The sequence below is a fragment of the Rutilus rutilus genome (assembly GCF_951802725.1).
Source record: "Rutilus rutilus genome assembly, chromosome: 13".
In the NCBI taxonomy this organism is placed as follows: Eukaryota; Metazoa; Chordata; class Actinopteri; order Cypriniformes; family Leuciscidae; genus Rutilus; species Rutilus rutilus.
The window spans coordinates 17,271,916-17,297,236 of record NC_140218.1 but is presented as its reverse complement, the minus strand read 5'-3'; the positions used below and the strand labels follow the sequence as shown (position 1 = coordinate 17,297,236).

General features: G+C 36.3%; 3 protein-coding genes across 5 annotated transcripts; 2 read left to right on the top strand and 1 right to left on the bottom strand.

Annotated features, from left to right (window-relative positions):
- Positions 1 to 343: 343 nt before the first annotated feature.
- Positions 344 to 9,833, bottom strand: slc25a33 (solute carrier family 25 member 33). The gene is made up of 7 exons (XM_084428002.1): positions 9,632 to 9,833; positions 6,086 to 6,259; positions 5,151 to 5,228; positions 3,917 to 4,017; positions 3,707 to 3,773; positions 2,844 to 3,124; positions 344 to 1,275 (listed from the first exon to the last, which is right to left on the bottom strand). The coding sequence occupies exons 1-7, from the start codon at positions 9,670 to 9,672 to the stop codon at positions 1,073 to 1,075; spliced, it is 945 nt and encodes a 314-aa protein (XP_084284128.1). The 5' UTR covers positions 9,673 to 9,833; the 3' UTR covers positions 344 to 1,072.
- On the top strand, positions 8,085 to 13,900 carry aurkaip1 (aurora kinase A interacting protein 1). 3 transcript variants are annotated; one of them, XM_084428004.1, is made up of 4 exons: positions 8,085 to 8,295; positions 12,780 to 12,875; positions 12,966 to 13,432; positions 13,634 to 13,900. In XM_084428004.1, the coding sequence occupies exons 2-4, from the start codon at positions 12,824 to 12,826 to the stop codon at positions 13,751 to 13,753; spliced, it is 639 nt and encodes a 212-aa protein (XP_084284130.1). In that variant the 5' UTR covers positions 8,085 to 8,295; positions 12,780 to 12,823; the 3' UTR covers positions 13,754 to 13,900. The 3 variants fall into 3 exon arrangements, with proteins under 3 accessions (XP_084284130.1, XP_084284131.1, XP_084284129.1); XM_084428005.1 differs by lacking the exon at positions 8,085 to 8,295 and adding an exon at positions 8,855 to 9,063; XM_084428003.1 differs by lacking the exon at positions 8,085 to 8,295 and adding an exon at positions 12,268 to 12,455.
- Positions 13,901 to 15,176: 1,276 nt separating this feature from the next.
- mxra8b (matrix-remodelling associated 8b) lies at positions 15,177 to 25,017 on the top strand. Its single transcript, XM_084428338.1, has 10 exons — positions 15,177 to 15,325; positions 16,894 to 16,920; positions 17,025 to 17,327; positions 17,429 to 17,530; positions 18,304 to 18,792; positions 22,895 to 23,053; positions 23,186 to 23,216; positions 23,335 to 23,405; positions 23,955 to 24,032; positions 24,127 to 25,017. The coding sequence occupies exons 1-10, from the start codon at positions 15,307 to 15,309 to the stop codon at positions 24,150 to 24,152; spliced, it is 1,305 nt and encodes a 434-aa protein (XP_084284464.1). The 5' UTR covers positions 15,177 to 15,306; the 3' UTR covers positions 24,153 to 25,017.
- Positions 25,018 to 25,321: the final 304 nt, after the last annotated feature.

Sequence of the window (25,321 nt, the reverse complement as noted above, 5' to 3'; positions counted from 1 at the left end):
TATAAGCTTTACAGAGACATTACAACATATTAAAAACTTTTAAACAGTGCATTCTCATTTTTCAGTCACCTTAAAGTTTTGTGTAAATTTTAGTACCGTATCAGTAATCATAAGTTCAGTCGTATTTAACATATGATTACATGCTTAAAAGCACGAATGTTGACATGACTTGATCATTCTCTTCCAAATGACAAATTGTGGCACAAGAGATAAGACACCTACTACTAGCAGGCTCAAAGATCATGTGCTTGTTTTGTAACCTCATGTTGCTTAAAGTAAACAGCTGGGATTGACTCTTTCTGTCATTTTCAAACTCTTGCTAACACTCAAACTCATCCCAAAAGACTTTAAGAAGGTGCATTTATTATGTGACTCATTTCAACTATGCATTTTCAACAAAAACAAAAAATAAAACAATTTAATAATCTCATAATTTAATTAAACCAACAGTAGTAGCATATGCATCAAGGCCCTCCTTCTCTGTAAAAGTTGAACAACCTATCGTACAGTAAACAGATTAAACATTTCTAGCAAATAGGTAAATGGAATTAATTGGTCAAACTCCAGAATGCTACCAGGTGTCACGAAGCAGGAAAGCATTACAAAAATATTGCAACGTGAGCATGTTGGCTCCTAAAACGTTATTCTATGCCCTCATTTGAGTATCATTTTCATTCCTTCCAAGAACATAAAAACCGGATCCACCAATGAGTAACTCCAAAAACCCTTGGACATGTACCATATCCTAGATCCAAAGAATTCAATGGACTGCAACAAAACACTGCTACTTATAATAAGAATAATTTAGTTAACTTAAAGCACTATTTGTATATTCAGATGACCTTTTCTGTACACTGATACAGTATACACAAAGAGCTATGCAATATGCGCCACTTACATAACACACAAACAAGCAAAACAGTTCCGATAACAAGCATTCAACTTAAAAATAAAAAAAGTTGTTTAAAGTCTTTGGGTAATTCAAAAGAAAATCCCCATCCACGATGGATTCTATTCTGTTCACGTTAGCTGCAGGTCAAAAGTATTTTTTGTGTGCTTGTTGTGTGCAGGTTCATTTGGGGGGTTCACCCAGCAGATGGACAATGAGCTCATATGTGGACAGCACTATGGCTGTGTTGGGGATCTGTCTGATAAGCTGTGGAATGAGTCCTCTGTAAAAAGCAGTGTAGCCCTCTTCCACCGCCACAAGGCGCGCCGTCTGAAAGAAGTACTTGTATTTGCTTCCCTCTTCTCGGAGTCTCGTCCGAATGACCTCTGGAAGAAACACCAGGAAAGGATGGTCATTAAAAGTGCGAAGGAGAGGTAAAAGTTTTAGCAAATTCTTTTCATTACGGTAATGAGAAATCAGTTTTCCTGAAAATGTTATTACATATATATACACTTTTTTTTATTATATATATATATATATATATATATATATATATATATATATATGGATTTCTATAAATGTTTTTTATATATATATATAAAGGAAATGTCTTGTGCTCACCAAGACTGCATTTATTTGATCAAAAATACATCAATTTTAAATTGTATAATGTGTGTGTATACATGTATGCATACAATATATATTGTAAAGTTTTATTCACCCCTGTGATGGCAAAGCTGAATTTTCAGCATCAATACTAGTCTTCAATATCTCACACACACACACACACACACACACACACACACACACACACACACACACACACACACACACACACACACACACACACACACACACACACACACACACACACACACACACACACACACACACACACACACACACACACACACACACACACACACACACACACACACACACACACACACACACACACACACACACACACACACAATGTTATGAGATAATGTTTTAAATGAAAAAGTTCAGAGAAATGTTAAATTATGGTAAAAACAAAGTGATACTTTGAAATATCAAACTAAAACCGCCAGTAGGTGGTGGCAAGTCACTGTTTTAATGAGTGAGTCATCCAGTCATTCATTCAGTAACAAAGCAAGTGGCTGTATTTATGAATGGGTCATTGAATCATTAACTCTACTGATTCCTTCAAGGCTGCAGATTCATTCACTAACTGCAGTGTGTTGCTTGGAGACTTTGCTTTCATTGGAAGTATTATTTTGTTGCAAAATATTAACATTTGTAGCAAACAATATTGACAATACTGTGTCTAAAATGTACGTCACTTAATATGACCTTTTTATGTTCTTGAACTGTTTTTTTAACATATAAAATCAATGTCATTTGCATTTTTCCTGAATAGCCACAAGATTGCATTCTTGCTCATTTCATATATTATTAACATTAAAAACAAGAACTCACACGGTGTATGTTTTTGTATCAAAGAGCATTTGAGTCTTAAATCGATCTCTATGCACAGTTTGTGTCTATATTTGTTCTTCATTCTAGTTAGTGCTAAAACCCCACTTTTACAATAGTACATTGTTGAGAACGGCAGTAATGTAGAACGATTTGCTATACTTTGCATGCAACCCATCATATGCACACTGCTTGTGTGGATGCAGTCAGATTTGAGCGCAAAAGATGAGGTAATTCGATTGGATGTCACGTATTTGACCTTTTACGACACCACCATTTTCCTATTTTTACACAGTAAGAAATACATGCTCGGTTTTAATGTTATTTTAAGGTGGGGTAGAATTAAATGAAGGGGAAAAACTCAGCATTTTGTTCGCGTACCCCGTCACCTCGCATACTTGTTTAGTGGTTGTTTAGTTTGGGAACCACTGCTACAGAGGAAGCAATCTATGTATATATTTAGACATAGACTGGCTGATAGGTAATAACAACCTACCATGTGGATAAGCTATGCAGGAGGCGCAACCCTTGGCAAATGCAGCAGCAAACATCAGGCCCAGGAAATCTGAAGCTCCTTTTTCTGTGTCGGTGGCAGGAGTGGTGAATCGACTCTGCGCTAGGTACTTCTTCAACGTCTCATAAATGAGGAAGCAGATCATTGTCTCCGAGATGCCGGCGTACGACGCCGTCAGGCCCCGGTAAAAACCTCGTATGCCCTCTGTCTTGTACACATACCGTGCACATTGTAATGCGTTCATTTTCTTCTCCCCACGTGCCCTGGAGGACAAAGAGACAGACGGTCAGGTGATCAGGAAGACATGGATTCTAGAATTTAACATGATTAACTCTAAGGTAACAGTTAACAGTTCTGATTTTAAAACTTAGTTTAGGCATTGATCCAGCATGAATACTAAAAATCAAGGTCAAAGACTTCATAACGTTCACTTGCAACTTTGTTTTGCATTGCATAATGTGGTTTGCGTGTAGGGTGGAAGGGAGAATTAAATGGCAGACTATTTTCAGTGCACCACCTGATATATTTCTCCCATCTGACCCTTGCAGCCGACGGCCGGCACTCTTTATAGCACAAATATAGAACATGCCTGCTAAGCCTCGACTGGTGCGTCAAGGTGGATATTTGTGCTGTAGCAGATTGGATCACATGCTTATCATCAAGACTGTGCTAATGGGTTGTACATCCCATCCTAAAAACCCATTATCCTCACAGTATCTGGGGATGCATTACATCTCACATGCAAATGGGCCACAACTCAAGGATCTAATACAGATAATGTGTCATGCCCTCATGCAAGTTCCCTGTAGAGAGTAAAGAAGGGTGAAACTACAGCATTAACATACTTCCTCTCAAGCTGCATTCTTGTTTTGACCATCCAGACGGGATTCATCAGGGAGTTTGTGATGAACGCTGAAAGGAAAACAAGGCAATTAGGGATTCAAACATTAACTTTTCTTTGTAAGCATCAAACGGTTGCATAAACTTCCCTCTAGTTCTGGGAAACGCTATGGGCAATATTGCATAAATGTTCCTTAAAAACCTTAAGGCCTCACCTGCAAAGCCTGCTGAGGAAATGTGGACGACTCCACTGTTCGGCACAAAGATGCCATTGAAAGTTTCTTTTGACTTCGAATAAGCAGCAAAATAGATTGCCCTGAAGAAGAACAGAAATAGTACATCAGCACTTTATACTGTTGAACTCAACGCCCCCTGCTTCCTCTCGCCATGCATGACAAAGTTCCTTTTAATATGAAGGAGGGAAATTCACACTGAAAGGCTGCCAATGTTTTATCTAGCCAAACAGCTTGCAGTGAGAGTTCCTGAAAGTGCAGTCCATTCTCTTTGCTGAATGTCTGGAACAGACCCGCACAAAGAGCTGAATAAGCACCCAGACCTACTGCCATGATGACTGTGGGACACGATGACTAAACAATAACAGCAGTATGCAAGCGTGAAAAAAAAATATTTCTAACCTGCTTAGAAGTAATAGTGATTTGAATCTAATTAAGTGGGATAGAATGGGAAATGTATGGCTATTGTTCCTGAGAAAAATTCTCAATAATAATAAATTATTAATACTACTACTGTGAATTTTGTCACTTTATCTCATCTTAACACAACATTTTCCTAATTCAAAGTGAAAGCTACAAGGAAAGGTATGGTTATTGTTATGGAGAAATTATTATACCATTATATTTTAAATAAAAATGTATTATATTATTATTATAATCAAGTTCTTAACACCAACTTTTCCTAATTCAAAATGAAAATGGAAAAAAGCAAAGGTATGGTTATTACTATATTATATGAAGAAAAATATTTTTATAATAAAAAATAAAATTCTCAGAATACTAATAATATAATTTAAGAAATTAGTCACTTTTTAAACTAGCTTAAGAATAAAACAACAAGGATTTAATTCCTTTTTTATCTTTTACCAATTTCTTTTCCTTGTTCAAAAATATATTTTTGTAAAAATAAAATAAAAATTACTACTAGATAGTATCCAACAAAAAGTCTGCACTTGGTCATTAACTGTATTGTTATTATTTTATGACTTGTCAATATTCATGTCACTAATCCATTGCGGCAAACACAGTACTGACATTTCACATGTTCATTTTACTACTGGACAGTCTCGTACCAGGAAACAAAAGATGTTTATATTTAAATGACCTCTGAGGCTGACTGGGAAAGAAATCCACTATACAGGTTAACTTTGATCAAATTTAACCATGACACTAAATTCTTACTCTTGATTTTCACAAAACTGAATTGAACCATTACCTTGAGGGTGCAACACCAACCAGATTTGGACCCAATCCTCTGAAGAGAGATTTTGGTCCCTCTTTCTCCAAAATTGACCTGATGAGTGTAGAGAGATTAAATGTAGACAAATAACAACACTCATTTTTATAATTATTATTCCAGTCAGATTACACAAGACCAGTTTACAATCCAGTTACACAGCTTGTTTTGAACAATGCTGCAAAACTAGTGACACCTTTTTTTCCATATTCATTTCCTTTATGATCCACCCATATGACACCAAACCCTCCTTAGCAGCTAAATACTGAATATAGACAGTAGTGAATCACATTTCTTGCTAAGTCGCTTTCCCGTGGTGCGGTTTCTCATCACAGGTTGATAATACATAACTTCCTACAAGGAAAAACATTCGTTGTATATTTACTTCATCACTTGACTAAAAACAATGAAGAATGATTCACAAGGCAAATGCTTCCTCGTGAAGAATAAAAGGACAGACATGGTGTCATTTTTCCCAAGGTAAATATTGAACCTGTTCAAGTAAATTGAAATGTCACTACATATTAGAGTCACGTAGACCCATACATTCCTCAGAGACACTTAGTCAGGGACATGTTTGCGTGTAGTAATTCGAGCACAGCAAGAAGGCATCATGTGACAGTGCTGGTTCCTGAGAGCCATGCTTTGCCTGACTACCCAAAATAGACATTCACAGAGAACACTTATGAGCTCTTCTGCCTTTACATAAGGCCATCAGCAACTGGCAGTTAAACACCCCCTCATCATCATCAACAGTAGCAGCTAACAGCAGGATAAGAGTTGCTTTAATCTGCTTTCATGTAGAAGATCAAATCCAGTGCTAAACGCACCCCACAGAGGATCCGGATCTACTCTCAGGCACATTCATGTTCGGGTGGATAACGATGACATATTGTTTGTACTTTCTTGCTTACCGTAACACCTGTAGCAAGCCAGGGGTGACAGGTCCCGGTCTAATGACACCAGCACCGTTGAATGTGCCTAAATGGACCTGGAAAACAGGTCTGAGGGTGAGGCCAGATGACTGTAGTCTGGTTTTTAACACCTCCAGGGGACAGGTCATGATGGCACCAACAGTTCCACCACATCTGTAAATAAAGCAAAACAACTGTGACTGCTGGTTCTATATAAAAGTAAGATTATTTTCTTCACTTATAATGATACAAAATATTTCTATTTCAAATACATTTTCTTTTTAACTTTCTACTCAGAGGAATCTTTGCAGAAAAACATTATGCAGCACAATTGTTCTTAATATAGGCCTAGATGAGAAGAAATGTTTTCTTGATCACCAAATCAGCATATTAGAATGATTTCTGAAGGATCATGTGACACTGAAGACTGGAGTAATGATGCTGAAAATTCAGCTTTGACATCACAGGAAAAAAGTACATTTTAAAATAGATTCAAATAGAAAACTCCTTTAAATAGTCATTTTTAATTCTTTAATTTTGATTAAACAAATGCAGCCGTAGTGAGCAGCATAAGAGACTACTTTCAAAAACATTTTTAAAAATTATACCCACTCCAACCTTTTGAACGGTACTGTATATTTAGATTGTACATCTATAATATATAATAAAAAAATTTAAATAATGTAAGTTCAAAAGAATTTGGGAAAATAAAAATTGGGTTGTATTGTGGACCAAAAAAGGTTGAGGGCCTCCTGATTAGATACAGAGACAAAATCAACTTCTGAAATTACAAAATGTTATAAAACCTGCAGTTACACTTGCTGTTTGAGGCAACAAATCCAGTTCAAACTAAACTTTAGACGCAAATATGTGTGTGCGCGTCAGCAACACTTGCAGACAACCTTTCAGCCTGTTGTAAGAGTAACGAGTATAAAAGTGAGGTCAAGGAAAACAAACTGAACTTAATCAAAATGACACAATGTGACGCATGTGGCATTGATCGTGATTCACATTAGAAAGTTAAACAACTGGAGCTCTGCACTGTGATCAGGGTTCCTACAGGTACTGTAAAAGGAAATTGAAGCAGTACTTTTTTGGTTTTCAAGGACTACAATCAGAGATCTCACAAATCAAACAATATCTTTATTACCTTTAGATAAAAAAAAAAAGAAAAGTAAACCAATAAAACAAAATGGTACAAATAAAGTGAAGCACTTTGGTAACTTTAATCATTAAAAAGGATACCAAAGACAAAGATATCCATTTCCTTATTCAAACTGATTTTTTTCTTCTTCTCATGAATATATGATTGCCCTGAAGAATGAAAGCTGTATCATGGATACTGGATATTTATAGGAGAAATATCACATTCATAGCCATTCGAAATGGCTCTATATCTATATCAGATTGGCTACAGCATAAATTTTTCGTGAAAATATTGTTTTATCAATAAAATTAAACTCTAATTTCACTTTTCAAGTACCTTTTTATAAATATGGCTGTTTTCAAGGGTTTTCTAGGACTTACATTTCAAAAAGTCAAATTCAAGTACTTCAAGCACCTTGTATGAACCATGTGTGATATAGATTACCCTGGCTCTAAAACAGAAAACTCAGATGAGCCTGACCATGTAAACAAATGAAAAATGAAAGAAGCAGCCAACCAATAAAGCAGGGGAAAAAAATCCAGTCCAACCTGCAAGGCAATTTCATATAACAAAAACAAAAAAATTTGCACAGCAATTATACTTAATAACCTGGTGCCGGATTCACGAAACATTCTTAAGAATAAAATTCTTCTTAACTGCCAATTTCTAACTTAAGAAAAAAAAGATACGAATATTTTGTATTCCCAAAAAATGTCTTAATTTAAGAAGATTTTTGTGAATCCAGCCCCTAATGTGTAGCTTGTTTATTTCTAGTGAGACTCAAGGCAAGTACATTTTCATCACAGGTCGTGTTTCACAGAAGTCACAACATGTTGACACAGGTCACGGGATGTGCAGGAGAAGTACAGGGCATGTGAAGAGCACAATGCCTCTGACCTCAGGACAGAAAGTAAGGGACAGATTAACCACAAATCTGTCTGAGAAGCACATTCAGTTACAAGGGCAGACGTCCTCAACAAAAGCGTTAAGCCCAGCATTGATGCAAGTCTCCTCTGCACAGCTTGCCTTCTCATAAAGTGATCCAGCTCGCAGAACACCAAGGGTAATGTTTTTATAACAGACTGTTTTGTAGCAGACAAACAAAGCTTGGGGCATGATTACATAACGCTCATAACGTGGTATAGCTGTTTGCATAAAACAAACACACAGATGTCTGTGCCCTTCAAAACAAGTCCCTTGAAGTAATGTGTAATTGAGCTCAATTTTGTTAAATCTTTAACTGGCACTTAAATTATTAACTTATTCTTCAGTTAGGCTAAATAACAGAGATTATAAGTGGCATCATATACGTGGTTTGTTCAATGATATAGGCTACAACTAGACAGCTTTTTTATTTAAAAAAAATATATATAAATGTGTAACATGTTGTAAAGCGTTTCCCTGCAGCTGTGGTTCTGCAGCTGGATACTTTTGGAGATCCAGCAAACACGTGCACTTGAATTGTCCTTTTAAATAGCTGTCACGCGTTCACTTACATTCATGGCTCTAATATACATGCATGCTTGACATGGGTATGAATCTCTCTGTCCTTGAAAGAGCCAAGCACTTCCACAGCCACATTTTACCAAGAGCAAGTGACATTGAACAGCCTGCGCAAATGCAACGCATTTAAATGCGCACAAAACAGACGCTTCTCACACGTTCTCATGCTATTGAGAAAGTGTGACACATACACAAGGACAAAATAACAATAAATCAATATCAGTCGTACAGGAGTAACTTAGTAGATGAGTACTGATATTAAATACGGGTTTGTTGTAGGACGAAAATAAAAGCGGAATGACCTTCACCTTGGATGTTTTCATGTAAAGTAAGGCGCTTCTATTTGATTATTCAAAGGTTGCTAAAGCAAAATAGCTCTGCAATAACGATCATTTAATTCTTTATTTCCTAAATCTACAATCCCCGGGCACATGTACATGTCACATGAAGAGCTCGCGAGAGATGTTCTCGTCTCGTGTACGTTAACGTTACACAATTACGTAACGCATCACTGTGTCTTTGACAGCCTAGACCGAAATAAAGTTTTAACCATTCAGGCATCATTTTACAACAGTTAGTAAAATTATTATTATATATTATATTGATGTGACTTGAGCACTAAACCTGCTCGCGTATTTAAATGTAATCTAAAACAAGTCGGTCGCGTGACTGGATGCTGCTCTGGCTAGTTTCACCGCTAGCTAAAAGCTAACAAGAGCTGTCTTCATTTAAACTCGTCCAAGGAGATATTAATAACAGACACACGGTCTTTCTCTTTTGATATGAGTGTGACATTCAGTAAAAGCCACTGCAGTCCGCTTAAAGTCGCTTTCGACCTTCCAGCAACCGTCATCCTCGTTTTCATATGGATAAAAAAATAAGTCATTTACACTCACCCCCCTGCGAAGAGATGTAACAACGTGTCTTTCTGCGCCATTTCAAAGAGCCATTACACTTCACAAACCGTTAGACTTTAAATAAAAACAAAATAAATGTAGTCACTTGGGCCAGCGGCCTGATGATGCTCCGCCACCGGCTTTTCTAGCTTTAAACCCGGATAACGACGAACCTGAGAAGTACACTGACCACGTCATAGGGGCTGGACGGGGGTGTCGTCCATGACGTAACGCAATCGGCCCATCCACAAACAACTGTAAAAAAAAAAAAAAAAAAAACCTGTAAAATTAACCTGCATAATATCATGCGTATCGTGATACAACAATATATATAAACGTTTAACCACGGAAAAATTCACACAGTCAAGAATTTTATTTATTGAATAGGCTATATTTGTATTTAGCTTTTTTAGTATTTGCATTTAAAACGTATTGTGGATATAATTGCAATTTATCATTATATTATATTTTATTGTATTATATTCTAAAGGTTGTGGCTGTTATCAGTGTTTAAAAAAAAAAAAAAACTAGACAGGTGACATTAAAATATTTATATAATAACTACTTGGGTGTCAACAAGCCATATAAGTTGTAAACTTTTGAAATAATATCTATTTGGCTATTTAAAATTTCAGCAAATTATTGACAGCTGAATGCAGCACATGAAGTTATTCAGTTACATCAAATTGAAGTAATAATCACCTAACCTTCAGTTCTTCAAAATGAAGAAATATTACATAATAAGAAAACACATGCTTGTTGATCAGCCACTGAAAAATCAGAAAAGGAATCAGCATAAACATGTGATGGAATATGTTATGTAAAACACCTAATGCCTAAATAGACAAGCTAAAATGGTGGAGACTCCTGCAAAATATTTAGTTAATTTTGGAGCGAATGTGATACCATGTCCAGTACTCTGGCATGTAAAAAAGTAGTAGGAGGACAGACAACCTGCTTAGAGTAGAGCAGCCTATGAGAAGAGGGGGTGTGTGAGGGGAGGGAGGTACAATTCTAACCACTCACCTTTTAACTATGCACTGATAAGTGGGTCTTGAGGGTTGTTGACACTGGCATGTTTGTAAATCATGCTGTCTTGGCAAAAAAAAAAAAAAAGAAGAAGAAAAGCACACACACACACACACACACGCACACACACATACAACTTAAAGACTATCATCATCTTATTGAAGATACCCACTGGTTAATAATAAACCCCCCTATAGAAAAACAACTAAAGTTATCTATTGCTTTCATGTTAAAGGTTGACAGTAAATATTTATTGCAGACTCATGTAGACATCCTGTGGGACTAGTTATTCTAGATGTTTATTTACCGTTACAGATAGCGAAACTATCACCACCACTTCTGCACTTTTTGTCTTAATCTGTTGATCTGTTTATTTTATTTAAATGTCTTTCTATCTTTCAATTCTTATTTTAATGAGGGACATTTCATGTACTAAAGTTAAACTCCTAAATACAAGACTTAAAAACAATAAGATTATTATAAGATAATTATAGTTATTTTACAGTGATGGCAGTTCTGTGGGGGTTTCTGGTCACATGCCTTTTTTTGGCCACACAAATTTTAATGACAGGCAGTCTTGGCAAGACATAACATGGATATTCACATATGAGACAGCATGGATCTAATATTAGCTAAGTTGTTTATCTCTCCAGGGGAATATAAAATATAAATTGACTCAGATATCCTGGTCTTTGATTCTGTTCCAAATTCCTGTAGATTGAGTGAGTTCAGACAGTTCACAACCTTCATGTTCAGACTTCTACATTTTGGATCAACCAAAGACAGGGCATGCAACAGACCATTTGTATTGCATAAGCAGGGAATGTGATATGGTGCCACCAGCTTAAGTTACACAGGAAATGAGTTTCATGTTTAAGCCTATATAAAACAAGTGGCAATATTTATTCAAGAAACATCCATTAAGGATGTTGTTTGATGATTGATATGTTCCTGAATATATGAAAATATATTTTAATAAATATTGTATTGCATTGTGATTGTATTGCATTGTATAGACATATACAATATTATATGCAGACATATACAATATATATATATATATATTGCATTATAGTGTAAATAAATACCCCCCCCCCCCCCCGTATACATTTAAAATGAGGAAAAATAGCTTCATTCTTTTTTTTTTTTAAATCTCAATTAACCAAATTTTCTTTTCACAAACAAACGAAAGGATGACATGTTTGACACTGAATCAGTAACTACAACAGCACAGTCTCAATAACTAAAGATACAAGTCCTCTTAGACATGCACGAAATAACAGAAAAAAATTACATATAGACCAAAGACAAAACAAAGGAAAACCGCACAGTATTTGTGATCAACTCTACGCTTTCAGATGGTTGGGAAACCACGCCATCCTAGGAGAAACAAGTGAAATAGCAAGATGTCAGAAAGAGACCCGTTCTTTTTTTAAATGCTACATTGATTTAGAAATGGTTTTATAAAAACAAATCTAATTTCTATTATTGTTGTTTTTTTTTTTTGTTTTTTTTTTTTTTTTACTGATATTTGGGATATTTCATTCGTTTTTATCCACGCTAAGCAACGACAACGATAAATGTCCGTTCATATTTTACCATATTTTGATGTGATGTTGTTTAAGGTGAGCAAAACAACCGTGCTGATCTGATAATGCACTTCAGTCTTAAATGAAATAGCTGATTTGACTCTAGGTCGGAACCATTTGGAGGTTACATTTGTTGCAGGGGGAACCACAATAATTAAATGGACCGGAAGTAGATAGAGTCACATTGAACATTTTGAACTGGCGAGGTATGTAATCCGATGGAATTTTTCTTTTAAACGATCATAAGAGTTGTCTACTTCTTTACAGATGTATTAGTATCTTTATACTTATTAGCTTTTTGTTGCTTACATTTTTTTCAGCGATACTAACAGTTTTAAGCTATGAAGCCAGCTGACAGTTGCTACTGGTTTGATTGAAAGACCTTCCTAAGTGTGAACTGCATAGTGTTATGTAGAGTGTATTATATTCTCAGTAAAAATGACTTAATGCGTTGTTAAAAAAATGTGACCTTTATATAGCAAAGAAAATGTTACATTCTGTAAAAAATAATGTGTTTTGTATATTTTCAGTCCATGATGCTCTTGAGGGTGCAACAGCCATAGGACTATAAACCATGTTTCTTCCAAGGGTGGTTTCACGGCTGAACCTGCTTTCCCAAGTGTCTGGTAAGCTTATTCGATTTTGTACCATTAACACTTTATTTTTTTTTATTTTTTTAAGATAATTGCTGTACAATGTCCTATACTTTTTTTCAGGTTCATTGCAGAACCAGAGCCAGGTGTTATGCAGTGCTGTTCAACGCTGTCGTTCTACCCGTTTCAGAACGCTTCACTATACAAATAGATGCTTCACTTCAGCTGCTGACAACAAACTTCCACCCAAACTCTGGACACCTCTTGAGCCAGAGTTAGAGGAGGTTCTTGTGCCCCGTAAACTATCAGTTTCACCCTTGGAAAGCTGGCTTTCTCTGCGCTACTCTCTCCCCCCATTGCTGGAGGCTTCTCCGCCTCTGCAAGAAGGTGAGATTGTGGGAAAATCCATGGTGCTGCCTCCGTGTGCGCTGCCATTACTGGAGGATGGGGAAAGCTCAACACCACTGAACTGCAAGAATGTGCTGGAGATCCGACGAAGGAAGATGAACAGGCACAAATACAAGAAGCTGCTAAAACGGACCAAGTTCCTTAGGAGGAGGGTGAGAGATGTCAGGAGGAAGAAAAAACAGGTCAGTTATGTTACACATCTAGCTAGCAAAAAAAAATATATATATCTATATATATACACACACACACAGTATATAGCGCAATTAGTTTATAATTATACAGTTAACGTCTGTAACATATTAGAGTTGTCATTTTACATTAATTATAATTATATGCTTTAAAATTAATTATAAATGCATGCCATAACAATTTTTTTTTTACAGGCTAAGTTTGAGAGAGATCTTTCCCGAATCGTTAGGCGAGCTGGACTGAAGAAAGCCCCAGATGAATGGACAGCACCCAAAGTCTATGTCAGACTGAGTCAGTCTAAAAGAAATGTGTAATTAACAACTGTGTCATTTTAAATATTTGTGACTTTTTTCATACTATTCAGACTATCAATACTGCATCGGGAGCGAAACAGTGACTTGAAATTCACAGACTCGTCATGCATATGTACTTATTACTGCAATAAAAAGGCCTCACCTCTCTGTGTTGTGCATTGTTTAAGAGCTCATATCCCCTTTTGTGAATGACTCAAATAGAACCCATACCGTTTTCTGAGCTGTTTTTTGTTTGTTGACTTTGTGTAGATTCTGCAATGTTTATTGTAGAATCTACAGTACTGGTTTTAAGTCAGTTATTTATATATTTTGCTGTAGTGTGTCAGTAGGAAATATCAGTTTACATTTCCAAACATTCTTTTTGCCATTGTAATAATCCAGTGAGATTTCTGTATGCACAAGGAATCTGACAACAGCCGGTATGATCTGATCTCACCATCATCGAGTCCGTCTGTGATTACATGAAGAAACAGAGAAAACTGAGACAGACTAAATCCAGAAGAATTGTGGGAACGTCTCCAAGATGCTTGAAGAAACCTTCCTGCAAAGCTGCAGTACTGTGAAAAGTACTGGCACTTGTGTTAAAATGCTGTAAAGTGAGAATACTTTCAAAAATAAAATCACAAATTTAATTTATTTATGATTTAACTAATATTAACTAATTCAAATCAATAGATATTAACATGCCTAAGACTTTTGCACAGTACTGTATATTCTCAAATCACCACTAGGGTGAAGCAAATCATCTCCGTATCTACCTTTTTTATTTATTTAACCATATTCTCATGTCACCACTAGGGTGAAGAAAATCATCTCTTTGTCTAATGTAGTATTTTTTTTAGTAAATTAAAATAAATAAAATTCTTTTTTTTTTTCGCAATATTGTTCTGATTCTCAGGACAGGCCTCATTCACACCAACTACTAAAATAATTAAAAAGTATTGAAGACTTAAAATGTTCAGATAAAATTGTATTTAACTACAGGATTTTACTTATTTATTATTAATAATTATTCATTTCTTATATAGCATTTTAGTGTACCTGTTATATGTACTAAATATATTTTTAAATAAATTAAAGTGCAAATATTCCAAGTAATATGAGGTCATAAATACTGCCAATATAATTAAATAGTTGTTTAAAGTTGCTTTTATATTATGTATCAAAAATAGTATGTCTAAAACGTTTAAAAAAAAAACCCTATTTAGTTCATTTTTTGTGTGCTATTTTTTATTACTCGTATATATTTTTATTATGTAGATATGATAAATATGATATATATATATATATATATATATATACTTTATTTTTTTATTTTATTTTTAACAGTTCAAATCGGTGTAAACTAAACAAATTTTTGCAGGTAACGTGAGACAGTTTAGTATTTCATGATGTTTAATATTCTGGAGGAGGCGCATGTTAGTGGTCCAGACGAGCAGAAGCTTTTGTTTTCTGTCGCTGGTCGACGAACACATGAGGTGAGGTGACAGTACGTTGAAAAAACACGCTTTCATCGCGCTCCAGATTTAACAATTATCTTCAACTTTTCGGACATGTTTCTAGTGGCATTCAGTAAGTAGTTTAAACGATTTTTTTTTTTTTTTTTTTTTGACAAATTTAACTTCTTTGAACTTTTCCCTTTCGACATTTTCTTACACAACATTGAATATTGTCTTCTGTGTTGCATCATTCACAGTAAATGTGGTATTGTACATCAACTGTTATCTGTTACTTTATTATTTTAAGTCTTGCAGAACGTGCGTCCTGTCAACTCTTCGTTTTTTTGTTTTGTCACGTTATTTATTTATTTATTGGTCAAAATGTATGTTATGTCTGGCAGAACTGTTTTTCTCTCTTTGTAAACTCCCTCCCTCCCCCTATCTCTTTAAATTGTGCAGCTTGATCTGATTTAAACATAGTGTGTGTTGTGCTGTGCTAAATTAGGAGTTAACTCTGACTAAAGTCTGTCATATTTATTAGTCATGAAAGAGTCAGTGCCTGTGATTCTGCAACATCAGCAATAGTAAACGATGATGTTCCTTTAGGCTACTTCAACATGTTTTACTTTTCTGGTTTGTCAGGGAATGTTAGACCGCAGTGATTATTGGGTCATTTTGACCCGGGAGAATATGTTCTTTTTCCCGAAAATACTAGTTTGAACTGAAACTTAGTGACTTCGTTCACAAAGGGACTTCTCAAATGTTTTTTGACCGGGAACATCACTGTTATAGGGTTTTGAACACAACACAAAGGATGATTCTGTTTAGTGTAAAACTGGACCTGGGAATAAACAACTTGAATGAGTTTAATATATCAGTGACTGTGCTTTTGTTTTACAATATATCACTATTACTGTCATAGGAATATTATTATTAGTAGTGGTACTGTAGTGTAATGTAGACTGAGACACTATATCACAACTAAAAAGAGGTTTGAGTCCACTTTAAAGTTCAGGTACAAGTCAATGCACAGACTTTTTCTTTGTCCACCCACCAGTTTCACAAAATCCTGTGGGAAACACTGTTTAGACATAGGTATTCAGATAATTGTACCCTTTTAATGTGGCAAGACACATCAGTGTGTAATGCTGCTTGTGTCTTCTTGTTTAGACTGTAAAAAATGAACTAGCAATTCACAAATCGCTGTGTCATTGACCTTTTCTATTTCTTGATAGATAGACAGACAGATATATATATATCTATATATATATATATATATAGATAGATAGATAGATAGATAGATAGATAGATAGATAGATAGATAGATAGATTATTTTCTTCTTAGACAACTTTTGCTGTGTACTTTTAGTGGTGGTTAGGTTTAGAGGCCTTCAGAAAATCAGTATTTCTCGGGTTACAGGCCAGTAACTGCTGAATTGGATCCTCTGTGCTGCTTTTTCTGCAAAATGTCTTTGTTTTGGCATAGCAGCAAATAAAACATTTAGTAATAAGTCTTTTATGCTTAAGAACTAAGTTTTAACATGTCTGTATTCACAGTATGAGCCCTGATCGATGCAAATAGTGTTTTGGAGCAGATTTTGGTGGTTGAAACGCCAACAAATTTCTGTCTTTAGATGATCTCAGTAAATATGACTTCTACCATCAGTAATTCTAAGGCTTGTGTTCTTGTTCTCATTTCAGTCTGCACTGCCTTGATCTTACCATGTGGTGAGTTAGCAACAAAACATGAACATTATTTGATAGCAGTGCTCCAGTATTGTTTATATAAACCCAAATGAATAAAGCAATGTAATGGATGTGTACTTTTTTAGCCTGGGCACAAAACAGCCTGCCGAGTGTGGTCGTGGAGGCGAAGAACCTTACTCTTCCAGCCGGGTCAGATGTTGTTCTTCCGTGTCATAACCAGCGGATGGTTTGGAGGCAGGACCGCCTTCGGGACCGCCAGCGCGTCGTGCACTGGGACCTGATCCAGAACCAACCCGATTACACTGTGGAGCGCATTTTAGATATGTTCTCAGGGGGAACGGAGCGCTTGTACAACGACTACAACAGGGGCCGAATTACTATTTCAAAAGATGCCTTCAGCGATGGAAACTTCTCACTAGTTATTAATAGTAGGTTCATCTTTTTGGACCATGTTTATGTCCCTCTTTTGATTCTTTCGCTCGTTATATTTAATACCTGCTATTCTTGTGTTGCTGTTTTGTTTGTGCAGATGTGGATATGAATGATAAAGGTATCTATGCCTGTAACCTACATCACCACTATTGCAAGGTCCACCAGTCCATTCAAATCCAGCTCAACGTCACTAAATCACGTAAGAGAATGAGCCAGACATCTATATACTGAAAAACACAAGAATGGTAGCCTGTATCTGCCTCAAAATAAACAATTAAGAAATAAACAAAAGTGATTGCGACTTTCCATCTCACAACTGACTTTATCTCATGCATTTGAGACATTTTATTTCTCAGTTGTGACTTTATATCTTAGATTAGAACATGACTATATTTCGCAGTGTAACTTTGTATCTCACAATGTGACTTTTTCTCACAATTATGACTTTTATCTCACAATGTGACTTTATATCTGACAGTCTGACTTTATATTTTTCAATGTGACTATCTCAGAATTGTGACCATCTTGCAGTGTGACTTTATATCTCACAGTGTGACTTTACATTTCACAACGTGACTTTTCAATATCACAACATGACCTTATATCTCACAATGTGGCTTTATTTCACCTTTTTTATATTTTACTTTGAGGTGGAAATGGGCTTCCATACTTTTAGGCATTTCGTCCATACTTCCGTGTTATTTCTGCGCCTCCAATGGAGTACAAAAATAATGAAGTATTCCAAACATGTTTCCCGAATTTTAAACAAATGTTTCAATAAGTGCCAGGGAGTCACAATGTTTTTCAGAGGAAATTAATCTGATAATGTATTTGTTGTAACTGTTTCTGCATTAACTGGAATAGGAAGTATTTTAAGTATAACATCTGAAAAAAGGACAGTTTTGCTTTAAACTGATATGCAACCTTGAGCTTTGAAAAATCATATATATTTGATAATGTCAATCTCTGCAGCTCGAAAGGAAAAGCGTGTCTGGGATGGCGATAAATCTGTGATCGTGGTTCTGGTGGGGAAGAGTGTAGTGCTTCCGTGTGTGAACCGCAGACAATTGTGGACGGACAGTCAGAGGGACGAGGGCCAGCAGCAGGTGGTCCACTGGGACTGGCAGGCTCCTGGAGTCACCCGTGACCGAGCAGACCGCCTCGTCGACATGTATGCCTCTGGAGAGAAACGGCAGTACGGGCCGCTTTTTCTCCGGAATAAGATGAACATCTCAACTGATGCCTTCTCCATTGGGGATTTCTCCCTGAGCGTCCACAACATTCAGCCCTCTGATAAAGGCCTGTATTCCTGCCACCTTCACCATCACTACTGTGGCCTACATGAAAGACGAATCTTCAGGGTGATCGTCGTGCCTCCTATCCAGCCCTTGCCTCCCGCGCGCTCCTCTACTGAAGCACCGAAAACTCCTTCGCATCCTGTCCTTCCTGCTGATGACCCAAGTAAGAGAATATTTCTGTGTGATTTAAGTATTTTATTTGTTGCACCTCACCTTGTTTCAAATATCAAAGAGTTTTTTTTGTTTTGTTTGTCATTATTTACTCTAATTTTGTTCCAAACCTGTATGGTGTAAATTATTTAAATTTATTAGTTTTCGAAGAATTGTAGTGCAGCTGTTGCCATTAAAGTGACCAAGGGTTGTCAAGATCCAATGAAAATCACCACAAAAGTAGTCTATGCAAATTGTGCAGTATATTCTTAGTCTTTCTTAGCCTGGGAAAACCCAGACAAACTTCCGGCAAATTTAGATTTGCTCTGCAAGTAGTCTGGCAAAGAGCCCATTCAAGCTGATTTCTAATCCGTCCAAATCGAGGCACCAATCAGAAACGTTGAGGCGGGCTTTACACGATGACGATCGCTCTGATTGGTTTTAGGTCTATCCAATTGCGCCCAGAGGCATTTGAGCGACGTCCGTTGGTGAAGCGCACCAACTTTTAAATGCATTATTATATTCAAATTGCAAACAGATGAGGACAGTCTCCATGAAAGACCCACTGGCAGATGAACGTGCTACTACATTTCTCTCTGAAACGGTAGGAAATTAAATTATATTTAATAGAGGATTTTAATTGTGACAAGATGATTGACAGGACAGTTTAAGTGACAGGATGCACGCGACAGATCTGTCCGATAAAGATGACGAAGTAGTATGTCCCAAAGCTTGCCTACTTTTTTGCTACACATTCAAAAGTAAATACCTTTTCTTCACAAAAAGAGTACATACTTTTATGGCGTAGTGTAACTTAGGCGAATTGGGACGCAGCATATTGCTTTACACGACGACGATCGCTCTGATTGGTTTTAGGTCTATCCAATTGCGCCCAGAGGCATTTGAGCGACGTCCGTTGGTGACGCCCCTTTGGAAATGAGTTATTAATGAAGCTTTGCCAGACCATAACTCAGTTACTACTGAGAATGGTCTGGTTTTAACCAGGCTAAGTCTTTCTGAAGTCATTCGATAGCTTTGAACCAAGACTATTTTGGTGTCTATGATGTTGACAGACCATTTTTGTATCTATACACATTGAATATAATGCACACATTGTATGGGTAACTTTTATGTGTTTTTTCCCTCTGTTTTTGGTCATTATGGCTAGAAGTTGTATGTTTGCATGGATCTGGATCTGATTGCACGATGATTTTCTAAAAAAACATTGTGCATCATTTCCTTTTGTGTTGCATGCCAGATCAAGGAATTAAAGAAAATTAATTTAGAAACAAAGCATTTTTCCTTTTCCTAGCTTGTATGCTTTCAACATGTATGTCTGGGTTCTCCTGATCAGCTCCATTGCTCCTCCCTTTTCATGCATATTTGGGGTTGGGGGAGGAATGTTGCTTGAGAACTGGGCTATATTTACTTCCCTTTTCTCTCTGTTTACTTTTTGCTGCTTGGTCTTCTCCAGTCTGCAGTGGGAAGTCTGCAATCTCTCCGTCTCTCTTTCTGTTTTTTTTTTGTTGCTTTTTTGAGCTATTTAAAATGGCTTTGTCCTTTAGTCTTTGTTCAGACCGACTCACTCCAGTCATTTTGGCCCTGTCCCTGCCGCTTGTGTTACAAAACTCTTGTAAAGATGAGTTTGTACGAGTGAATGTTTTTAACAGAAATTTAGTGAATAGGTCATAAAGGAGGTGGGGGAGGTTTTATTGGAAGACTGCTTCGTATTTCCTCTGCTTAGCAATGGCTGAGCTCACTTTATAAACTATTACAGCCCCACAAAAGGTCACAGCAACGTCTTGCTTTCTCCTGGAGTTTGCAGATTTTACCATCATTGCTCAGACAATATTCCCCATCTTGTATTGGCAATGGGCTTTTCTGTGACATGAAAAGCCACATCTGTACAACATCTGGCCCGATGTAACATGAAAGCACAAAGGCGGAATGGTCCGTGTTAGAATTACATCTTCTTATGTCTGTAAAGTGTAAAAAAAAAAATCCCCCAGTCCACTTTAAGTAGAAAAAGATGCCACAATGCCAGTCATCTATCTTATAGATTTAGTGTATTGTCTGAATTTGACCTTCTGGTAAGTCTTAAATTTAAAAAAATATATATATTTTTTTTTTATTAATATATATATATATATATATTTGTAAATATTACCAAATGTTCATATTTTGTTCATAATTTTTATTTATTTATTTCACTTAACATTTATGAAATACCTTTAAATATTTCATATATAATTATAAGCAATATAATTAAAATATCTTAAATTAAATATTGCTCTTTTTAAGGACGTTAAATAATAAATTTTTTAACCTTATCAAAATCGTTAACATTTTTTTAGCTGTCATCTAGACTAGAGGTTGGTGGTTATGCAGCAATTTAACTGTGATGACTTTTGGGAAAGGCTAGGCTGCGAAGGATCCACTTATCTTTCGGGGCCCTGTAAAAGAAGAACGCATTTGTAGGCGGCATTCGAAGGATTGGGATAGCCTTTGTCACACTGCTGTGATGCATTTTGGGCCTTAGAAGTTGGAATGCAGCTTTTGAATCTTGCTTATGTTGTATCCCAATCCCACTTCTCCCCACTTTTTTGTTGTTGTTGTTCTTTTTGACTGTCCTATTAATAATGTACAAAAATGTCAGTCTCTGATTTGTGAATCTGTTGTATTCTGTGTTGTGTTTTTAAATGTTAAACACTTCAGTTTTACACAAATATGATCAGTCTTAGCATGTCATTGAATTCCTCATTGTTCATTCCAATGAGACATACTGACTCATGAAGTAATCATAATGTCTGTTAGTTTTGGGGTAAAGATGTTTTTTGTGTTGTTAAAGGGATAGATCACCCAAAAATGAAAATGATCCCATAATTTACTAACCCTCAAGCCATCCTAGGTGTAAATTACTTTTTTCTTTTAGCCAAACACAATCAGAGTTTTGAACAAAAAATATCCTAGTTCTTTCAAGCCTTATAATGAGAGTGAATAGTAACTGAGATTTTGAAGCCCAAAAAAGAACATCCATCCATCTTAAAAGTAATCCATACTGCTCCATTGGGTTAATAAAGGCCTTCTGATGTGATGCGTTTTGTAGGAAAAATATCCATAACTAGAATCACTGGCTTCCGTACGCGAGTCTAGTTCCGGTCGAAGAGTGAACTCTGACCCGACGCATTATGTATTGATAAACACGGAAGCACAGAGGATAGAGCAAAACAAAACATTGGTCTCTGAAATGAGAATTTTTAAAGAGAAATGTCAGAGGAGCTTGAGTTTGTTGCCCAGCCCTATTTGTTTGAAGCGCGAGAGGCGTCTACTCTCACCCAAGCTTACGCTACTCCTACATCCTACGTCATACGCCGAAACTCGACTTTCTCGTGAACGCTCGTATGGACGTTACCGAAAGCTAGTGATCACAGTTTATAAAGTTATGATTATGGATATTTTTCGTACAAAAACGCATCGCTTCAGAAGGCCTTTTTTAACCCCCTGGAGTCTTATAGATTACTTTTATGATGGATGGATGCACTTTTTTGGGCTTCAAAATCCTTCAAAAGAAGGAAGTCATCATATAAATTTTTTGGGTGAACTAACCCTTTAAGCCAAAAACAAGATTCCCAATACTGTGTAACACACAAACAACAGTATTCAGTGAGCTTGTTTGGTTTATTTGGTTTTAAGAGCACTACTGACATGCAATCCCAGAGACCGTGGCAGATTACTAAATGCTCCCTGTTGTTGTGGGGCACTAAATAAATGGAAAATGTCTCCAGACAGACTGACCATGAAGTGGTGGTATTTCTCTTCGCCTGCACTATCGCTTTGCGTTCTGGTGGTTTGTGTTTTTTTTCCTCCATTGCTGCGGCATGACATCAGGTCTGGAACTCATTATGGCTGTTTTGGCCATTCTGACATGAAACCTTGTCCCTCTCCCCTTCTCGCCTGCCAAGCCTGTGTGAAAAGGGAAAAACAAATAAGTAATTTAGGCTTTTCTGCTTTGTTTTTTGGCTCTTAGTACAAGATCAAATAATTAAGTGTTTTAATATCAGATATTTAAGAGTTCTCATACATCTGGTCCTCTCATGTTCCCATTTTGTGAGCAGATACAAACATGGTGGAAGCACCTCACGTCCTCAATGTAATCCTGCCTGAGAATCAAACTCATCTCCTGCACCAAGTGGGCTACATCTTGGCAATCTTCCTGCTGCTTCTCTTAATGCTCATTGGCATCATTATGACCACGAGGCACTGCAGAAAGAAAGGTACAAGAAAAAGAAACCAATGTGGCTTTTTAGTCAACCTGCAAACTGCCTGAATAAAATGAATACCGTAGAGATTATAGGCTTGGATCTTACTGAAATTTCTTTTGACCTTTTATGTAATGTCTGTTTCAGGGCTTGAGTTTGAGGTTCGAAGGTCTGAGCGGTAAGAATTGAAAATAGACTATTAAACCTTTCCAGTGCTTTTGAGTAAAGTAAGACCCACAATAATCATTTTACACTTGATAATACATGAAAAGCATAACGTTTGTTTTACTTTGAAGTGGTCGCAGTACGTCCATTGAGTTCGATGCCACAGAACTGCAGCCCTACAATCAGGAAGACTTGCGACTGGGTAAGCGCAACCACATTTTTTCCATCATTTTTCAAACTGTTTTACTTAAAGGGATAGTTCACCCAAAAATTACAATTCTGTCATCATTTACTCAACCTCAAGTTGTTTCAAATCTGTATGAATCTGCTGAATACAAAAAGAAGATATTTTGATGAATATAGGTAACCAAACAGTTGATGGGCCCCATTGACTTCCATAGGGCCCATCAACTTTTTTGGTTGAACTATCCCTTTAAAGCTGAAGTAGAACATTTAGAAAACATCTTTTTTTCTAATACTTGCAAAATTACCAGAACTCTAGGGGAATGTGATCTGGTGTTTCTCCAAGAAACATATTTTTCAATATTCTCAAGAACAACGACTACATTGACATGGGACTTTTTTAATTGGTTGATTATTGTTTTTAGAAAAGGGATTTTACAGTGAAATATCCCACATCTGACATACATACAATATTAATAAGTCTGATTTATCAAGCTTTTTCCTAATATCTTCACATTTACATCAGCTTTTATTGACGAAATCCTTGTTTTTTTTTGTTTTTCTTTAGACTACAAGAACAACATAATGAAAGGAAGGGCAGAGGCAAACAACTATCCCTCTCCAAAAGTTATTGATCTCAACAGAGGTAATGTGGTCTCAATTAGTGAATCTCATTCCGGACAGATGAATTGTGATGTATTTACACAAACTTTCTCTTTCTTCCTCTCTCTCACCCAAAGAAATGGAGAGAATGTCTTGGAAGTGATTCTTATTGAGCTGCTGGCTGGTCCAGAGTATACTGATTGAAAAGAGATTCAAGGATTTTACATTTACAGTGAGAACAAGAATGGAATTACTGTCTTTCTACATCATAATTAATGCTTACATGATCTTATAATACTCAAATTCAGTTGATATTGGTAAGTCAATTTAAGTGAAATCATTTTCTTATCATAACCGCAGTGTACCATAATGGTTTCACAATGGTAATCTATTGAATTAAAGTTAAGGCAATTTGCTGAATTCAGCATTTGGTGGTACTCTAAAATTGTGTGTGGTAGAAACCACTGTAAGTGTCTGAATCTGAATAGAAATTACGTATAAAACTCAGGAAGCAAACAAATAGCTGTGGCTTCAGGTCTAAACAGTCAAATATGGTGCACAAGTGAACCTCAAAGGCAATTAAATGTAATGTTTGTGCTATGCTGATATGTTACTTTTCTGAGGAATTTTGAGTCGTATTGACCAGGACTTTTTTGGTCCATTGTCTTTTTTAATTCTTTGTTTCACAGCATTATGTAGAGGGCACAGTTACAGTTTATTACAGTTAATGCAATATGAGCATTTTTCGTCATCATTTTTCCTATTTCCATAGGTTATGAAGCATTTATGCAGTAGTTTTTAAATGATCTGGAGTGTACATTTATCTTTAAAGTGGCAGTACATGATCATGTTTGTATTGAGGACCAATGTACAAATATAATAAAGTTTATTCTGAAATATTTTGTGTAAGCTACATTATCTCCCTTATCTTTTTGTCAAAGTGCCCAATAATGTTACTATTTTGAGAAGTGCATTACAGGAGGCAAATATTTCTGTACAAAACTGAGCAAAGAGGAAGAATGTCTCTTAAAAAAGAAAAAGAAAATTACTTTAAAAAAAGGTTTTGATTGATTTGTTTGACACAGGCAGTCAGAATACTGCACCCCAGGTTCAATACGGACAGTAAGCTCAATGTAAATGTCGTGTGCAGTGAGGCAAAGTGTGAGTTGTAGAATGTGAGCATTGAGTTTAGCCGGATTCTTTCACTCTGTTTCACTCTGACTCGGGCCTGGTGTTTGTATTACTTTTGGCAGGCCTGCCATGTTTTGTACGCGTTTCCAAAACAATCACCAAATAACTTCAGGAATACAGGAAGGACAGAGCTGCCCTCTG